At 35.3% G+C, this 19,915-nt stretch overlaps 1 protein-coding gene across 1 annotated transcript in view; it reads left to right on the top strand.

Moving 5' to 3' along the window:
• The window catches only part of EYS (eyes shut homolog), a 1,042,686-nt gene that overhangs the window by 725,159 nt on the left and 297,612 nt on the right, over positions 1-19,915 (top strand). The window contains exon 36 of the mRNA XM_068937477.1: positions 14,161-14,311. Within this exon, the coding sequence (XP_068793578.1) occupies positions 14,161-14,311 (151 nt within the window). The remainder of the gene's footprint in view (positions 1-14,160; positions 14,312-19,915) is intronic.

The following is a 19,915-nucleotide window of genomic DNA, read 5'->3' as shown; positions in this document are numbered from 1 at the left end:
TCCTTCACACTCACTAGATTTGTTTCTTTTTTTTGTTTGTTTGTTTTTGTTTTTTACTATTTCTTTCTTTGGAGTATCCTATTATGCACATCTTCCCAAACCCAATCATTTTCCTTTTTTCCCTTTGGTGATCATAGGAGTCACCTAGGAATTGTGTTATAGAGTTTAATTAAGTGATAGGGAAAATGGTTCTTCGACACAGTTGAGTCCCCTTTTTTGTATAAGAGGAGATAAGCCTCTCATAAAGGAACACATTTTTTTCCAGAGCATTGTGTAATTGGGACATACAATTTTTAGTTATTTAGCTAGTTTAATCCATCAGGATACTACTGTTATTCCTTTGTTGTTCATTTTAAGAAAGAATTAAGATCCTGAAGTTAGCAAAAGTTGGAATGCCTGAACCCTCCATGCTGTAAGAGACTTTGAGAAAAGCATCTTTCACCTGGAGCTGGTGTATTAAAACTGCCATATCATTGCCATTACTCAGGACTACATTATCTATCATTATCTGAGTGCACCTATTTTATGGATTTTTCCCCCACAACTCCATCCAGCAGAAAATAACTTGAATCTTCAGATCAGTGTGTATCAATAGCTGGAGAGCAGAACAGTCCCATTTCTATTGCCAGTGTTCCTTGTGAGCCTAAAAAGAAATGAAGAAAGGAAGGAAGGAAAGGAAGGAAGGAAAGTGAGAAGAGAGGGAAGGAGGAAGGGAGGCAAGAGGCATCCTCTTTCATTTACGGAGAATGGTGATTATTTCAGGACAGCTCAGGTCCTGAAATGAATCAGGTCCTGATTTCCACTGTTGAAACAGAAGGAATGCAGAATGTTAATAAGATTCAGAATATGTAATGAGCAGTTTTCAATTAATCACTCCACTGCCTTTAACAGATTGAAAATGGGTTTGGAAGTTGTTTTAGGATTTAAAATCTGTATGGTACAGATGTCAAAAGGATTTGGTTCTAAGTTGCTTCTTATTTTCATCTAGTGCATCTTCACATGTGCTTGAATTAATTATGCAAATGTATATTCTAGAGTGGTAAGTGTAATACCCTACTTTTTTCTTTATTAGCAGTTTAATGTATATGATTGACAAATAGCTAATTTGATAAGGTCATTCTGGAAACATGGAAACATGTGTGTTAAATGTTTTCTGAAGCTAACATTTAATTTCATCAACTGTGATGTAATATGCCATAGTAAAATCTTACAATGACTTGGCTGAAAGCTTTTAATGGCTTATTCAGCAGTTGTCTAGAGCTTTGGAAACATTATTTAAACCTCACAGAAAAGACTTTCACTGAGATAAGGAAGTTGAATTTCAAACAATGATATCTGGGAAGTTGGCAAAGTCAGAATGAGAATGGAGGAGTTGCTAAATATTATAACAGTATATATGAGCAGTGTGGATTTTTCTTTGTTCTGCAGATGTTAAGAATTATGAACAGACATCAGAGGTAATAAAAAAAAAAACTATAGCGTTGTAATAGTTTCCTGAAAGAAACTATTCATTCTCATCACTTAAGTTATTCCTTATTGTTTCAAGCACTGCTCTATGTGGCCCTGTGATGGAAAGATTTTTGTCTGCCAAATTCACTAAAACCAATGCATTTCAATTACTGAAGATGAGCCATCTGCAAAAAATATACTACCTCTATAATCTCATGTTACTTGGAAGAAATAGAATTAAAAGTAATGTTGTGTAATACACTTTGAAGTACGATGAAAATTAGACCATGAGAATCTCTTCCTTTTCAACTTACAGGGGAACATTTTACTGCTTCCTTTATTCCATATAAATCATTTTTGTTGTGAATAAAAGAAATGTCATACCTTTTAATGTTTGCAAATAAACATTTACATATTACTGTCAGAGAATACACTATAGTCTCAGAGTTCATCAGAATATTCATGCTGCAAATAGAATAGCAGCATTACTGTAAATCTCTTTTTCACGATGATGGAATATTGCGGCTACAATAACTTTACCAGTTTAATAAAACTGGATACAATAAGAGGACTGAGTTTTCATCACAGATCTTGGATAGCTTGATAATTTTGGATAGGATATAACATTTTTCCTCAGAGTAGTCTTTACTTGCTGCGTAATAGTTACAGCGGTGGCTATTTGCCAAAGTTTGCCTCAGAGCAATGACTGAGAGCTCTGTTTTATATGTAAACTAGTGCAGTTATTTACTAAGTCTAAATTTTAATGAAAATAATTGCAGCTGTTTTACTTACATATCTGACTATATGGTTTTGTTTTTCTTAAGAATGTTACTAGCAAAGTGAAAGAGCTACACAAAACTTAGATATGGGCATGATTCCGCAGGGATTACATTTTTGCAGGACGCTGTAGAGAGAAGGCAGTATTTCAAAGACTTAGGCCTTAGGAAGTTTACTTTTTTTCTTCTTGTTGTGAAGATACAGTTACTTTACTGGCAGAACAGGAGGTGTTCTACCACAATATTCTTATTCAAGCCTTTATAAAATGACCTTCATTAACTATGTAAGATTTATCTTCTTCAGTCTGTGCATCAGAACAAGTTGATAAAGTAACATACATTGCAGAAAGAGGCCAAACTGCAGCTATGATATTAGAAACTTGTCCTGTACCTGGTCCACTGTACTCCATTTGAACAAGAATCATTTTAATACTGATAATAATAAGCAAAAGTGTCTTCATTTCCTTGATTAAGTAAACAACACTTTTAATTTTACTTGTTCTCTCAGATCACAATTGGGAATTGCAGATCTAGCTGCTTACAAATGGATTAGGCAGTAGACATCAACAATACAGTTTCTTTCTTTAAAGTGAGTCTAGCCAATGTGAGCTTTTTATTTAATCGACTTTGTACTATTAGGACTAGAAAACTGCTGGAGATGCTGCATCAGTCTAGAACCAGACTGCAAAATATGATAATCCATTTATTTAAAGAGTATTACTTTTTTCCAGTAACTCATAATGTTTATAATCTAAATTTTTCGCTGGTTAGCTATAGGGCTTTGGTGATTGATTGTCTTGGTTTTGAGGTGTAGATGTTTTCTACCTTCTCTTCTCAGAGGAAAGCTCTCTCTCATCATGCCCTAGTACAACAGGTTCTGGCAACAAATTTGCTCACTCTGGAGCCTGCATTTTACTTGTTTATTGATAGCTTTCTATGAAAGCCTGAAATAAACTGTGTGATACAAAATATGTAATATTTATTATCCTTCAGAATACAATGCTACAATGCTGTAGGGCTTTCTGGTAAAATGAGCAGATGATAAATTAAATGGTTAGGAGAAAGCTGTAGACAGTTACAGAGGAGACAGTTTCTTATTGTTTTCAGCTGGGAATGCTTTTGTGTTTACATTTTTATTATAAATTCCTCTTTTTAGTGTTATACAAATGTGCTGACCATTGGCCTTGATTTCTAACGTAACAGCCTATAGATGAAGGGATCATCCATCCATTGTTTCATGTGCCAAGTGAACGCAATATATTCTTAATGCAAACTTGCTTAATGGGCCATTTCCTCCGAAAACACAAGATATTAATGGCAGTGGCTGCTGCTTAATTAGAGAAAGGCACTCAGTATTTATGTAACACCATAAGAACTGTGTTCTTGGCATGAGATAGGCTCATGCAGGTATCAGTGGACTTGCACCTGCTGTAGGACATCTGTTGAAGCACTTGAGCTTACCCAGGTTAAGTCTGGTTTAAATTTATTAGCCGTATAAAGGATTTAGGAAGTTGCTGGGACCTCTAAACAGTAATTGGCTATTGATAGGGTCCTTGCCAACTTAGTTTCCTACTGGTTTCTTTGTTGATCCTTTTTTTTGATCTCTGCTAAAATGCCTTGTGCAAAAGTAGGAGTGTATGAAATGCAACTTGTGAGTGCTGATTTATCTCTTAATTTCTACTTTAGTATAGCCTGAAACTTCTCTGAGCATTATGATCTTACATGGAAAAGGTCAGGTCATTATAGCAACGCTGTAAACGCTCTGTATCCTAATTAGGCAGTATCTGCCTCTTTTTGCAGTATCCGTTGCAGAAAGGCTATGTCAATGCAAAAAACTGGTTGGGCATTTGAGAACATAGTTTAAGTCTAAAGGTATTTTTATTTAAAATGGACAAAAGCAGTGAAAATTTTTTACATATGATTCTAATATCAAGACCTGGATGTATAAGGGGGAAAATAGAAACAAGATGATAAAGGTCTTCTGGGACACATCTGAAAGGAAAAAGATACTGGCCTTGCAACAGTAAAGAGTGGCTGTTGGCATAAATAGTTGGAAAAACAAAAGCTTTCAAATTCTAATTTGCTGAAGATTTCTTCTGCACTATTATGGCACTCTAGTAGAGCATTACGGTGCTAAAGTAATGGCAATGCAAGAGGATCATGTTCTGATTTAATTCTGGGGTTAAAAACAAGTTTAAATGAAAAAACATTAGATAGAGGAAAAGTTTGAAGTCTTGGTATTCAGAATATCTGTTAATGTATTTTTCAGTTCATTCTGCTAACTTGCATAGTGTATTTAGAAAGAATTAATTTGATTTTAATCCTTTCCCTAATAAACAGAAAGGGAGTTCAACTAATAATATTCCCTCCTGTGACCAATTTTTTTCATTACTTTATCTCATAAATACTTCATAACACGAATGTTGTTTTAAGTATCTTTCTATTTGGAGGTCAAACGTTCAAAATAAACGGTGGTGCTTCATAGGAATAAATGTGCAATCAAAAAAAGGTTTTCGAATTAGGCTAGATTTTTGGTCAAGGACCTAAACATTCCTTTTTAATGACTTAGAGCACTACAGTAATAATGAATTTGTAGATGCTAGAGATGAATAGTAAAGTAGTTTCAAACTGAGCATCTCACTAAAAATCATCAGAATGGTTAAAGTACAATAAACTTAGATAAACGAAATGGTGTATACATGGATTGAATACTGAGAATGCATTGATGATATCTGCTGCTGATAGGAGAAGAAATATTAAGGGAAGTGATGGGCAAACAATGAATTTATAGTTATCCAGTTGTCTGCATGAGAAAACATTAATTTCTTTTGCTGAAGATTATATTTGGGTACAAACACTAGAAATAAGGTTATTGTATAATGTGTCAATGCATTTATCTTCTGTTAAGCTTAGGTATTTTCAAAGGGCCTGTTAGTTTAATATTAATTTTTTTTCTATAAAGAGAACATCTTAAACTTTAATAGTAGAACTACTTTACCAAAACCTTTATTTACTATTTTTTGTCATTTCATTATAATAAAAATCAAGACTAAATTAAGTTTTAGTTTTAGTTTCCTCTATTATTCATTTTTCCTTAGTAACAATTGCCTTTCTTTTCCTCTCTTCAGTAGAAAAAACAAAGAAACAACATGCCATCTCTCACTGAGTACTGCATATCACTAAACTCCAAATCTTTTAGAGACAGTCTCAACAATTTATATATTTGCCAGAGGCTTCTCCTCAGGATATATCCTTAACTGGTTCTCTATATAAAGATATTCTATCCCATGCGATCTGCACAGGAACTCTTAACTCCATTCTTCACATTATTATTTCCCAGACTGTTTGAAATTTCATACTTAGAATAACCCAAACTGATAATTTTTAAAACAAAGTAGTTAAAGCATTGACTGGCGTCTTTTATACATTTTAAATAATATTTTTGTTTAGAAAGTAATAGAACATAATAGTATCCTATTTCTGAATCTTTTTAGATAGTCAGAAAGCATATCTAATATATGTAATACACACAATGTAATACCTTCTTTTATACACTCAAATGGGCTAAGCCCTTTGACTTCCTAAATAACTGAAGTGATTTTGAAGTTCATATGTTTTCATATTTGATGCCAAAATATTTTATATTATATGTGCATATTAAATGAGAGCAAATGGACCAGGCACCTGAAAGGGAGTGGAGGGCAAATAGTGTAGCACTTAGAAAATACTTAATGTAACTTATTATTCCCTTTATGGATAAAGAGATTAAGTTGCTTGGACGCTACAGAATAAGATAACACGGGCTACCCTTTGTATCTAAGATAAAATTTCTAAAATTCCTTGATTTTGGAGGTTCAGTCCCCTAGGTTGACCTCCCCTGTGTCATAAATGTTTGAGATTTTTGCCCTGAAAGCCACAGACTTCCATTAAATCAATTTTTTCCATTTCTTAAATACTTTCCTAAGGTGCATTCTACAGTGGTCATCCATGCCTAAAACCAAAGGATTGGTGAGGAATTTGTATAACCAAACAATTCTGGTAGGCAAACCATAACCAGTACTTCAGAGAGATGCTGGGAAAAAAACCTGAGTGAAGATCTTTTCTGACCCTGCTAACCCTTGAGCTGCTAGACACAGGAGCCTGAGTGTATGAATGAGCAGTCGCAGACAGCTGAGAAGTGTGATTCCCTCTCACCTCAAAGACTTCTTTACCTGCTAGATATCCTTTCCCCACAGAATTCAAGCTCTGCTATTTGAGAGATGTTCTGGAGAAAGGAGTTAGAAAAATAATTAGCCTGTTCTGTACTGGGAGAAAAGTGCTGTTAGGCGCTGCATGTTGCCTCCAAAAGCCTGAAGGCATAAGATTTGATTAAAATCATTGCAGCGTGAGTATTTGAAAGATGATGCAAGCCATTCTTTTCTCCCTGAAGAGAGAGAGACAAGCAGAGAGGAGGATGCTACGTGAGTGCTGTACAGTGTAACTTCTGTTTAATAAGAATTCAGTCAGACGGAGTTGTCTGGAGGAAGGGAGATTGCTCTTCCTCTGAGAGCAAATGAGCTTTGTTTCTCTGGAAGACAGGATGGAGCTTGCAGAGAGTCTGCAGCAAAGCACAGACTGGGGAAATCCTGAAAAAAACAAAGGGCCTGCCTGCTATAGGAAGCAAGTACTTAACTGAGCCTTGTAAGATCATGGGAGGGAGGAGATTTTCTTTGGGACCAAGAGTATATTGTAAAGAATTAATTCAAGTTAGAAAGCTCTTGAAAGCTGCTGGGCTGCAAAACAGGTTTGGGAGAGAGAACGCTATGCATGCGAGTACACGATGGATAGACAATACGTTTGCTTTCAAGTTTTTTACTTACTCTATCTCACCTTATTCTACATTTTCAATATTTAAAGTTATCTTTACAAAAACAGATTATTTTGTGTTCTAAACAAAGTCTAGCTTTAAAGAGTGGGCTCCTTTTATGTCTTTTGGGAGAAGTCACTTTAACAAAAGGGGGACAACGCAGAGTCCTATTAAAAAGAAAGTCAGGGAGACCTGTGTTTCAGTTGCTTTATTCTTTCTTCTTCCCTTTTTCTCCTCTGACTACTTTGTTCCTACTCTTGTTGCCAGAGCTCATGTTTCAGCTCTTATTGACCAGACAATCGATCCAGATAAAAAATATATTTGTGTTGTTAGCAGGGTCTGTTTTCAGCTGAATGATTTCCTTAATGCAAATTGCAGCTTGAATACAGGGAGAGCGCAAGGAAAGGGGAAGGAACAAATGAATGGCCATGGAATAAAGGCTAGAACTTATCCTTCTGCCTAATTTGCCAGTCAAACCACACCTATAGATGTACAGGAAGTGCCAGTGAGACAACCTAGGCTCCACCATATCTGTTGTACATATTCTTATTCCTCCCTTCACTTTCAGAATTTCTCTTAAGTTTTTAGCTTACAACATGTCTTGTTGTAAAGAACAATTTGACTTTCCTTTGGGAACAACTCCAAACTTATGCTGTTATATCGCTGATGGTACACGGGCATACTCTTTTAGAGCACTGTGTGGTAAAGATCTTAGTTCTGCATTGCTGGACCTGTTGGAAGTCCCTTTGCCAGATGATTTCCAGAAACTTAGAATATTGAAAATAAGCTTTTTCCCTGCGTATCTGTCTGAGCATATGAAAAATTCTGCATTGATCATGTAGTAAAAGAAAAGATTGAAACTAAAGCTGATAACACTGCTAGACAAATTTTATGTTGATAAAATGAAGAATTCTGGGAAAATCATTTTGTCCAAATACTTTGCTTATCTTCACTGCTTTCCCTGGAGTTTATCTGTTATTAATGAGATTGTCAGTTTCTCACTGTCAGTCTTTCATACTACTAGAAAAATGCAGAGATTCTATGTACGTATATATGCATTTATTTAAGCAAAATTAAATGTAACAAAGCATTAAATGAACAAAGATCCAAACACCTTTTGAGACCTGAAAGGAAATAGAGAGAAAAAATATTTCTCTTTGAATTTTGAGCCTTAAAAAAAAAAAAGTGTTACTGAAAATACTAAATGCCTACTAATTCTAATGACTGCTTTTGTATAGCTGGGTTTTAAGTTTAGAGATCAGGGACTTTTATCTTTTTAATATTAGAAAGTGCCGCTAAAAGATTTTACTCTATTTTGCATCAATATAATGTAAAAAGATCTTAATTAGAATGAAAACAAACCAGTAAACCAAAGCTCAGTATGTTGCATATGTTTTTTGTATTCCACAAGGGATAACTGTTTTTCATAAACTTCATATGAGCCAACGGAGAATAAGCAACTGCCATTTTCTAACAGTGTAATTGGATGCAATGGATTTAATTATACTTAATTGATCATAATAACAGTTAATAACAACTTAATACTGCCAATTAGTTTGAAACAAACTGTTGTTTTACAGCCTCTTTAAGATAAAAGCTTAATTAGTTAGTCATGCCAGATCTTGGGTACAAATCACATAATGCATCTTTTCAGAACTCGGCCATCAACGGACACATTCAGAAGTTAAATTTTAGAATCATCACAGAGACATAATGATATATTTTTTCTCAGATTACTTAACTAAATACTGAGAAAAAAATCTGTCTGAGTTTTTTTAGTCTCACTATTAAGAATGAAAGTTTTCAGCTTTAGCTTCTGAAGGAAGCTTTTGTCTCAGGATCAGAAACAAAAACAGTAGAGGAAGATTCTAATAACTTGCAATATATCTAAAATGTTTGTTTTACGTTATCTTCTGAGGAACACCTATGGATGCTTATTGATATCAGAAGTGAATTGGCTGTTTTGGCCTCATGTCACAAGCATGGAAATGATAGTGAGGTGCGCACAGACAGGATATGGAGACCAGAAATAAACTTGGCCAGCAGAGTTCATGTAAATACGAATTCCCATTGTTTAAGTATCTTTTTATGTAGCAAAGTCTTTAACTTTCACTTGAATAAAATGTCAGTGTTGCAAGTCTAGATCCAGCCCTAAACTTACCACTGTCTGAATGCTTGAATATAGTAGTCTCATTTGTGCCAAGCTGGCAGTAAGTGACTCTTTATTTAAATTTCAGAGCCCTACATCAGCCTAAATTAACTTGAAATGAGTGCATATTCTTGTCTAACTTTAATTGCCATAAATATCATTTAAGGTTGTCACAATGTAAGAAGCAGGGAAGCTGAAGTTCTCTACACTGCAAAGACATAAATGGCCAGAGACCGGCACAGACATTTTTCCTGGCTGAATTTGTAGTTGTAAATAGTAGTAAATAAAAGTAGCTGAAGACTATTCTGTAGACCTGAGGCCAACTGGCAGGTCACTAAAATTACATGTTGCAAAAAGGTTGGCAACATTTAAGCTAGGAATGATTGCTGAAATATGCTAACCACTGAACTTTCTCAGTTTCAGAATGGGAGACGATAGCTAGCCTGAGTGGCAACTAAAACAAGAACTGTGGTAACTTTGTAATAGTAAGGTTGATATGTGTCAAGACTTTGGCTCATGTTGTGGACCATTTCAGTTTAGTAATATAGGTGTACTCTCTATGAAAAGAATTAGAGGGTACCATATTTATTCGTTCCTTAGAATACAAAACAAAGATTTTTTTCCCCTCTCTATTCTTAGAGAAATTTACAGGATGCCTTGTCATTAGCTTCATCTTTAACTTCAGCTAAAGCTTCAGCTTAGTTAGTTAGCTCGGGCTCTAAGAAAGGTTAAGAAATCAGTTCCAGGTCCAGGAAACATGAGTCTGTTGCCAGAGGGAACCAGGAAACAATAAGTTGTTACTCATTAATTCATCTGCAACGTTAAAGTGTGTGTTACCTGGCATCTCAGTAGGGAACAATTAGGACCACCAGATGTGAGGAATCTAAAACGATGCATCTTACTGCGGAGTAAAAATCTAATGACTCTGACTAACTGATGTATATCCAGTTTAAATAAATTTACTGATGATAATGGGAAACTTTGCCTTATTCTCTAAACATTTTTACTATGGAGTTTTTGTTTACTACAGTTGTGTGAAGATTTGGGTCCCCTAGTGAAAAATGTCACGGAGTAATAGAATCATAGGATAATTCAGGCTGGAAGAGACTTCAGGAGGTCTCTAATCCAACCGTGGTCAAAGACGGGTTAGCTATGGGGTCAGACCAGGCCGTTCAAGGCTTTACCCACTCAGGTCTTGAAAACCTCCAAAGATGGAGCCTGCACAGCCTCACTAGGCAAGATGTCCACCTGTTCCAGTCTTGAACTCATCTCAAATGCCTTTACAAAGCCTTAAGCTTTTTAAAACCAGTACTGACTCAAAATTGATCCTGCATTTGAAGTATGCATTAAAAAATTGTAACTTGTTTATCTGTGAAAATAGTTCTATTATTTCGTTACTATTTCTAAACATTCTATTGCAAGGAGCAGATACAGTATGAAAACAGAAAATGGAACCTATTAGATACTTTAGATACTGACCTGAAACAGAGGGGAACAGACTAGTCTGCTTTCTTTTTTTTTTTTTTTTTTTTTTTTAGCTAAGAAGTCTATAAGGTAATGATTAAACAAAGTAAGCAAAAAAAAAGTCTGAGCTCTAATCGATTGTCTTCAATAAAGTCAGGTAACCTGGGATTGATTTTTAAAATACACAATAAAACTACCATTTAATCCTTATACTTCACAACTCATGTTTAATACAGTTTTTTCAAACCTGTTGTTTTTTCTTAGTTTATTGCCATTTTTTTTAGCATGATCACACTCAAAGTAAAATTGCTAGAGGCAGGTGAAAGTTTTAATCTTATTTTTAGAACAAAAGGTTTCCCTTTCTTTTCAGGAAGACGGATTAGAGTAGCTTTATTCCCAGCAAGGCTGCAGAGCATGTCTGATACTTAAAATTTTTTCTGGATGTCCCTCTCTCCTTCTCTGTTTGTTTTATTATCTTTTTTTTATCTTTTTATGATAACCCCAAACATGTTATTTAATCATCACTGACAGATGTCAGCAAGTAAGAGCATTATGTGAAAGGATATGGATTTCATGTAAATATTGTCATGTTTAGGTACGCTTATACCAACAGGTATTGAATGATTTTTCTGACCTTTCCATCCTTCCAACCTGAAAGACATTGAGCACTGGATTTAATTCTATTTAGACAGAACTCATCTTCAGGTTGTAATTAGTAGGCCAGTATTTAATGATTACATTTATGCGAGTACAAGTGATAAATCTGTGAACTGTTACTGCTGGGTTGGACTGAGGCACAATTACTGGTACTTAGCTAGCAGAGGTGCTTGAGAGTTGCTGTATGCTTTTCCACATTTATAATTATGCAAAAAACTCCATCTTCTTGCTTGACCTTTAAAAGACCCAACATGCTGATTGTAGAAAACGTGTTTTAAAAGCCTGATGGAAATCTCATAGAGTGCATATACTGTCAGGTGATTGTATCATCAGCAAATGCTTAAGAATAATGTTGTGAGGTTGTTATTCTAGTTTGGTCAAACCCTGCTAGATTCAATCAAGCACAATCAAGGGTGCATGGGGATATTCTAACAAGCTTAAGGTGAAGGCAGCTCACATGCTCTTGAATTGCATTAACTTATTTTCTGACATAAAGTACAGAAAAATAATTGTAGAATATATTTATATATGCAAACAGAAATATCTCTGCATATCTCTCATATAAGCTATTGAAGACTAGCTAACAAATATATCTAAAGCTACTGTGAAAAGAGTTAAACCCGTAAATAAGAGTGCTTGTGTAATACAAGTATACACATGGTCACGTAACCAATTACAGTATTAGCATTTTAAAATACATAGAATAGTAATTTTCCAAAAAAAAAGAAAAATTGCATAGGCAACTTCCTTTCCATTAGCATAGCTGTAAATGAATTTTAAAAAATCAAAAATGAAAATTCTTGTCAGTCAGTTCCCCTTCTGACCCTGTTCCTCTCCAATCTTGAGAATTACATTGCATTTAAACAAGTCTGATTTAAATTATTTCAGAAAGATTATTATCCTATTATTTATTCATAAATATTATTTCCTTTGATCAGGAAGGGAAAAAATTGTTAGGTGTTTAAAAATTATTGATTCTTCTTTTGAACTGTTACCCAAACTTCCAGCTAAGAATGAATATATCCAAGATGTCACACTGGGTCACACTTAGGAATGCTTGATCATTGGAAACAGAGACAGTGAGAATGTTTAGCAGAAATATGTCCGTGTGTGAATTACACACACCGTCAGCAACATAAGCAAAGAATGAAAATGGTGGGCTGCAGACCCTTGTATATGTGCTCATGCATATAACCCTTGCACAATAGCTACAAGAAATGGTAGGAGTACATTCCTTACCTTGATTGCAGTTTTGGATACCATTTTCTCCTGTTTTTTCATGATAGCTATTGATTAGCACATTTCAAAAATGATCTGCTTTTTGTAAAAACTGAGATTAAAAAAAAGACATTATTCCATGAGCAGGTCCCTTAAAAAGTTTATTTTTAGTCCACAAAATTGTAAAGGCATTCTTTTTTCTGTTATTTTATGTTGATTTTAAACAAAACAAAACTCTGTGTTTTCCCCTGAAGTTGCTTACCATAGGATGGTCAAGCTGTTTTGCTTTGCAAAAATGATTATAGTCCTTTTTGTTAAAAGACGTAATACCACGTCGGCGTGTTCTTCTGAAAGTATCACAGAACAGGATTATACTGAAAGTAAACAGCAAACTGTGTACAGATGTTGCTAATGTAAGTTTCCTTCCTCTGACTGACAAAGCTGATAGGAAAAAGACCTTACTAAATAATTGGTGGGATAAATCTTTTTTTAAGAAAGAAAATGAAACCTCTTTTCATGTGCTATGTCTAAATAGTAAGTTTTAGAAGTTGATTTTGCAATACCAAAGATTAACTGAATTCATGCTTAATCTGTAGCATCTTAGCTCAATTACAGGCTGTTATTTTATAGTTTTGTTTGGTATATGCTAGTTTGACATAGATTTCTTGTGAGACCTGTATTACAAAGGCACTTGAACATTTTTAATCATACAAGTGACTGAAATCTGTTTCTTTGACAATTAGCTTCACCAGAACTCTGGCTGTTCGCTGTGTAGAGAAAGGGAGAGGCTGAAAGAAATTCCTACCTGAGAGACTTGTTTAGTTCTGATATTTCTTCACTGTGCTTCCTTTCATGAAGACAGAGTGCTTGCTCCAGTTGGTTGTGGGAATGTAAATGAGCTTTGCATCATTTAAAAAAAAATAGAGGAAAACCAAATTATTTGCCTTGCACCATCTCTTTATTGTTAGCAATTTATTCATGCCTTTTATGCTTATCTAAACTGAAATCAGATCTTGTACTGACACCATTAAGAGTGTGTGTGTGAGGACAGGGGAGGGGAAAGGGAATTTATGTATTAATTTCAGTGCCTAATACTGCAGTTTTGAATCTTAGGTATGATGCTTTAGATGTTAAAGATTAAAGGTTATAATAGATCTGCACTCTCTAAATGCAGTTTGTTTTGAATTGCTTTTCTGGGTTATCATTTTTTCCCTATCAAAAAGCAATGATATTTAAAATATTTCCAGTCAAGAGATAGTCCTTTTCTTTCAGTTTGCAAAGTCTACTTGTTATCGTTAAAAGTTTTCTATCTTTTTTTAGTCAGCGATTACTATGTTTTTTGACTTTTTTTTTAGCAGTTATGCTGTTCAGATTTACAATATGACTTTGTTTTAATGGAAGTTCAAACCCCAAAGCCATGCCAACTTACAGCTTGTTAATCGAACAGCTTCTTTTATGTTTATAGTCTTTAGTATAAAAAGAGCTATTTACTTGATTTTCTTTCTTCATTGCTTTAGTAACAGCCTAATTAATCTGTCAGATAGACAGTAATGTAAAGTTTAACACGGTGGTAATATATATCTATTTCTAAATTTATGCAGGCAAGGCATGGCACCATGTGAAGCAGAAATATCAGTCGCGGGGATATCTACAAAGACAAGTATGCCTAGCAATTTCTGGTCCAATTCATATCGGCTTGAAACAGGATCCATATTTGTTGGTGGTTTGCCTCATCCTTATGCAATAAAGCAGGTATTTTTTTCTTATTATTTATTTGCATTTAAGATGTTTGTTATTTCAGGAGTGGCATATTGGATAGGATATAATTGAATAGATTTAAACTCTGCCAAAAAACCCTACTTTCAGTTATCTATGGGTTACATCTAAGGAATGAATGCAGGCCCTTGCAGAGTCTTGCTGGTGCCTGGGACTTTGGTCAGTAGACTGGACAGAAACAGCAATGTGGTCCCAAGTGATGCAGTCCTGTTTGCCTTGAGTAGGCTGAGTTAGGGAGCAAGTATGATCAGATTTAGAGGATGCACCTGTCAGCTCAGGTGCTAGTTTTATGAAGATATAGAAAAATATGCCTGTACTGGCTTCCATACCCAAAGAGGGCCTCCGCTTACCTACGTGCTGCAGAGACAAGTGTGTCCGGCAATGGACTAAGAGAAAGCTAACATGTAGAATGGCATTTGGGACTGAGGAGAAATACAGGATGGGAACACTTGAAGCTGTAAGATGTATATGTGGTTAGGATAAGGTGCTATGCAGGGGTAAGAAGTAATGCACAATAGGACTAGCATAGAGTTAGAGAAGAAGTGGATTGTGAAGGTGGTAAGGAGAGCACATATAGGGTTAGGGAGAAGGGGGTCATCACTGCTTTGTCTTTGTCGTAGTGGAATTTGGGGTAGAGTAGCCACTAGAACAGACCCTAAATGACTTCTAATCTAAAATTTATTTAATAAGCAGGATGGGTATAACAAACAGTGATTTCTGTTCTAAGATTTCTGTTCTATAATGCTCACAGACTTCACGCTTACACCAGTCAAGGCCGCAGCCGCTGTGGTCCAGTTGAAACTGGTGCCATGGAGCCGGGGGAACTGGGCCTTACTCCAGCTGCTGGCAGTGTGGGCCACATGCAGAGCGGTTCCACAGTGGGCTCAGCCTTCTGTATTGTGTTAGATGTCCAGATATGGAGTCCCTCTCCACACCCAAGGGGCTATTGTCTTAACCATTTACTGTTTTTTAGAATTAGATTGTTAGCATAAGGTGCCAGTGGCCTTGTTACCCCAGGCCGATCTCTGTAACTTTCTCCATATCTAATGGCAATCAGCATTGCTACCTGAACTACTATCACCCTCTAGTCTCATGCCCCAGAATGTGAAGTTGTTCACAGTTACATAACAAAGTTTATCTTTGTGTCTTTATTTGTTTCCCATACATAGTGGGATATAAATTGTTACAGCTGTGTAGATGTAGTCCAGGTCTCATTTATCTGAGCAATGATCTCAAGTAAATCTGTGCTTGTTTTCCCAGTGAATAGCAGAATCATGTAATCAGAGCTGGGGAAGTAGTCCATATCTCACTAATTGAGCCATATTTTCATGTAGGCTTTACCTGTGACAATTGTTTTAACCTTTTTATTTCTGACGTTAATTCAGATGTTATTTGTTCATACTCAGCTATCTATCCATCTGGAATATTTTATCTTATTAGTTGCATATAAAGTTTCATTTACTATAGAAATGTGTCTCCAAGAAATAGTCTATACTAATAAAAATAAGAAAGCAAGGTTTTTAATATTTAAATGACCTGTCTTGTAAAAGTTAAAAGAAAAATATGGGAGTATCCCCCAAATAATTTACAGTAAAATATTAAAGTTCAACCAAGGATTGTATCTAGGAGACGGTAAAGAAGCAATTTATTCCATAATAATGTGTATGTGAGAAGGAAGTTTGAGATAGTGAATGGCTCTTTACCCGCCAAAGCGAAAATAAGATCCAGAACAAGTTTAACTTACATAAGTTAGAACAGCAATAAAACACAACTGTTTAGGTGTAATTTGCTACCAAAACATTCTCCTGCAGATGAGATGGACTCTTAAATCAAGATAGGCCCTCTTTCTCTAAGGAATGTGGCAATTCAATAGATTATTCCATTCTTGATGCAGGATTAATAGGTGAAATTTTATGGTCTGTGTCTTTTAATAAAAGGTGAGATAGTAACAACATTGTGAGGCATATCTGCAAGTGGTCAGGCTGGTGATACTTTAGCTCTATTAGTACTTGGACAACGTATGCTCATATAACTTCCCCAAAAGGTAAAAATACACCTGCAATTCCTTGTACACATCTCCAGTTTTCCATAAAACTGAGATGGAATTTTTTGTAGTTCACTGCTTTTTGTTTGAGATTACCTCAGCCTTTTCATTTCACTTGATTTTCTTTGCTCCTTTGTGATTTCTGTGTTCATTTTGATCTTACTGTCTCATTTTCCCTAATTTTCTCTATTTGTAGCTTTGGGCAAGTTTAATTTTCCTGGGCTTCCCTCTCAACGTGTGTTGGCTATAAGCCACATGCAGTCTATAATGGCTGTTTTTTTTCCTTTTTGTCAGAGAATGGAGAACGGTCTGTCCAAGTTCTCTTTATGTTGACTTTCCAATCCCAGCAGTAGAAAACCACTCCAGGAAGTTTCTTTCTCAGCAGCTTTGACCCAGGCAATCAGGCTTCTATCGTAAAACCTTTGTCATCCCTGAAGCAGAAAAAGTCTGTTTTTGACTTTGAGATTGCAGTTCAGTTCCAGGGATATTTCTGCTCTAGCTGAGACTCAACCTTTTCTTCCAAATGCCCCGATCACTCCTAGAGTCAAATCTGATAATGATTCCTGTGATAATCTATGGTATCTTCCTAACAGATTGTCTTATTTCGGATGAGATCCTTCTTTCGCTGAAGTAGTGCAGTCTACTCTCGGCTGTCTTACCTTCCAGTTTAGTGGAAGTTGCACAGAATAGTGGCTTCAGATCTTAGACTACCTCTACTGATGCCAGTTTCTATCTAACAGGAAAGTAGCTCTATTCTCGCCTTCTACTTGTCCGTGCCAGAAAATGTTCTCCATATTACTGGAATAGGTTCATGTTACAGTCTTAATTTCCAGGCTTGACTCCTCTTCCTTTCTTTATGGGTGATTTGATATGATCTGTGAAGCTCTCGGGCTAAAATACTGTGTCCTCTCAGGATTTCCTATATTGGCATTCCTAATCAGCTGTCTCTGGTGTCCATGCATTTTTCCATATCTTTATTATTCTGTATTGCTTAGAGTCAGAGTGTCCTCAACATGTAGGCATGATGAAATCTGCCTTTTCATTCTCAAAAAGCTAAAGCTTGCTTTTCCAGAGATGAGGGGGAATTATTCCCTTTCCTTGATTGCTTTTCTTTTTCTTCTCTAATACCATTCAGTATAAGAGATACGATGAGGGGCACCCTTTTAGCGAGTAGGTTCTCTTGTCTCTTCATGGTAACTGGATTATCCTGAGTGGAATATAACAGTCAAAATTTTCCATTGAAATCAAGTTTCTCTTTAAAACTAAAACAAATAGGTTCATTCATTCTCTAAAGATCTCATACTGATTTCAAGTCTCTAGTGGTTTTCACTGCATCATCTTGACAGGGACTTATGTATAGATTTGCACCGTCTTCTAGACCTACGGATTCCATTCAGTCTTCTTATATCCTGAGTAATTATCCCCAAAGTTCGGATAATGAGAAGAGGCAGCAGTATGAGAAATACAGACAAACTATTCCAACATTTCATTGTACTCTGTATTTTACATAGAAGACAGAGATGAGATCTTCCCCAGATCTGCTCCACTCCTGACTTGTTCTATTCAGATAGAGTTGTGCCACGTTCCGTGTGGCCTGAATGGTTCCACTTCAGATATCTGAACCATGTGCAATGTTACCTGCTGTTACAATGTCTAATTTATCTCTAACCCATGAACCTCTAAAGGTTGTTTTATTTCGGAATACAGGGGTTCTTAAAATGTTACTGTAGAATATACAATACTTCAATTTACTGCTACAAATGAAAAATGCAGTTTGGGAAGGAGTCAACAAAGGAACTTTTATGTTGGGTAGCGTCTTATAAAAGTCTTACACAGCATGGAGACTCCTCTATAACTTTTCTACGAAAATGATATATTGTAAAATTCCTTATTTATGTGGATAGTGATAGAAATTAAGTACTAAGTTCAAAAACTAAGAGTTCAGGTCAACTATAGTGTTCCTCATAAAAGTCACACATCCAAAATGTTCCGCTCCAGTACCTTAGATTCATTTTTATAAGGCTTATGTTATTAACCTTTAGTCATTGAGATGCCCATCTAATCTTGAAAGTACATTTTTACAATTTTCAGTTAAACTGTCACTGTACTGACTTAGCTCACTAATAACTGAAGAAAAACAGGTATTATTGGGTTAGTATCAGTGTTAAGGTTGCTTAGTAATATCAATGTCATGGTTAGTATTTAGGTATATCTGAATTAGGATTAAAAAGGTTAGACTCCAGCCTGAAATGAAACTAAAATTTGTCGTCAACAGTATGTGGTAGTTGACTCTTGTTTTCTGAACTGTAAGGAAGTGGAAAGAAACAAATTATATGGAAAAAGGAACTCATGAACTAAATGCTTGTGTGATTTTTATAGCTAACTTTTGCAGGCATATTTGTACATAGATATAGATACAGATACACACAGGCCAAAGGCAGAAAAAGTATGTGCTGTGACATTTAGTAAGAGGGTAAAGACCTGAAGATGTGGGTAGAGCACTAGGCAACAGATACGTACGTTGAAACTTCTTGGATGAATTCATCCAAGTGCAAACACTGAGAACTGTTTCACACAGAGGAGAAAATGCCTCTCTCATAAACTGTCCTTTGTAAGTTTTATGGTTTCTTATGACAGTGTAGGAAGACAGAACTGAATAGTCAGAAGAAAAGTTAAGCAGCCAAGTTTTAAATAGCTGACTGGCAGAGATCTCATCCTGCAATCTTTATACAGTGAAAACTCCCATTCCGTGACATTTTTTGAAAAGTATATCCCAATTCTTAGTTAAAGGATTTGAAGGATACGCTTCAGACTTGACATGTCTAAAAAATAGATAAAGAGCTAAATCAGTTAAACAGTTAAATAACTTTATCTTTCTAGAACATAAAGAGTTGTTTTAAGCTGTTTGTGAAAGCTGTTTTCTAATACTTAATAATCAAGAAATGAGGAATATAAACCAAACCACAGAAAGAAAAAAAATATTTAAAACCATAAATTGAAATAAATGATGTATTATTTCTGAAATCTCAAGAAATGTTTTGTGGTAATTAATTTAATGATAGCTTTAGTATCATTAATTGTTTACAATAGTTTGTTCTTCTGCAGAGAAGATAAGATTGGTACACTTGAAGGGAAACTGAAGATTGTTTTCAAATACTTACAGTAACAGTTGATTGCATTAATAGGAGCACAAATAACACTATAATTGCTGCAGTAGTTTATATTTGTGATCTTAATAGTATTTTAGTATCGGGGATGTGAAATGTCATTATTTCTTCATATTCCTTTTCTGCATGAACAAATCTCTTTAGTTAAACTTTACTAGTACTCAAACAGAGAAGTTTCACAAGGAAAGGAAGCTTCTGTACCAGAAGAATGATTTTCAAAATAAAGTAAGGAGAAAAGATTATGTGGAAAGTATGCAAATGTATGTGCAAGCACTCTTGTCTCCATGTTCCTGATGGGGAAACTGCAACAGATAATTGGAGTTATATGCTTCGGGTCATACTGTTTTAGTGCTTTAACTAAGATTAGAT

Source organism: Struthio camelus, chromosome 3 (genome assembly GCF_040807025.1).
Source record: "Struthio camelus isolate bStrCam1 chromosome 3, bStrCam1.hap1, whole genome shotgun sequence".
Taxonomy (NCBI): Eukaryota; Metazoa; Chordata; class Aves; order Struthioniformes; family Struthionidae; genus Struthio; species Struthio camelus.
The sequence above is the reverse complement of the archived record's forward strand: the minus strand, read 5'-3'. Positions and strand labels throughout refer to the sequence as shown.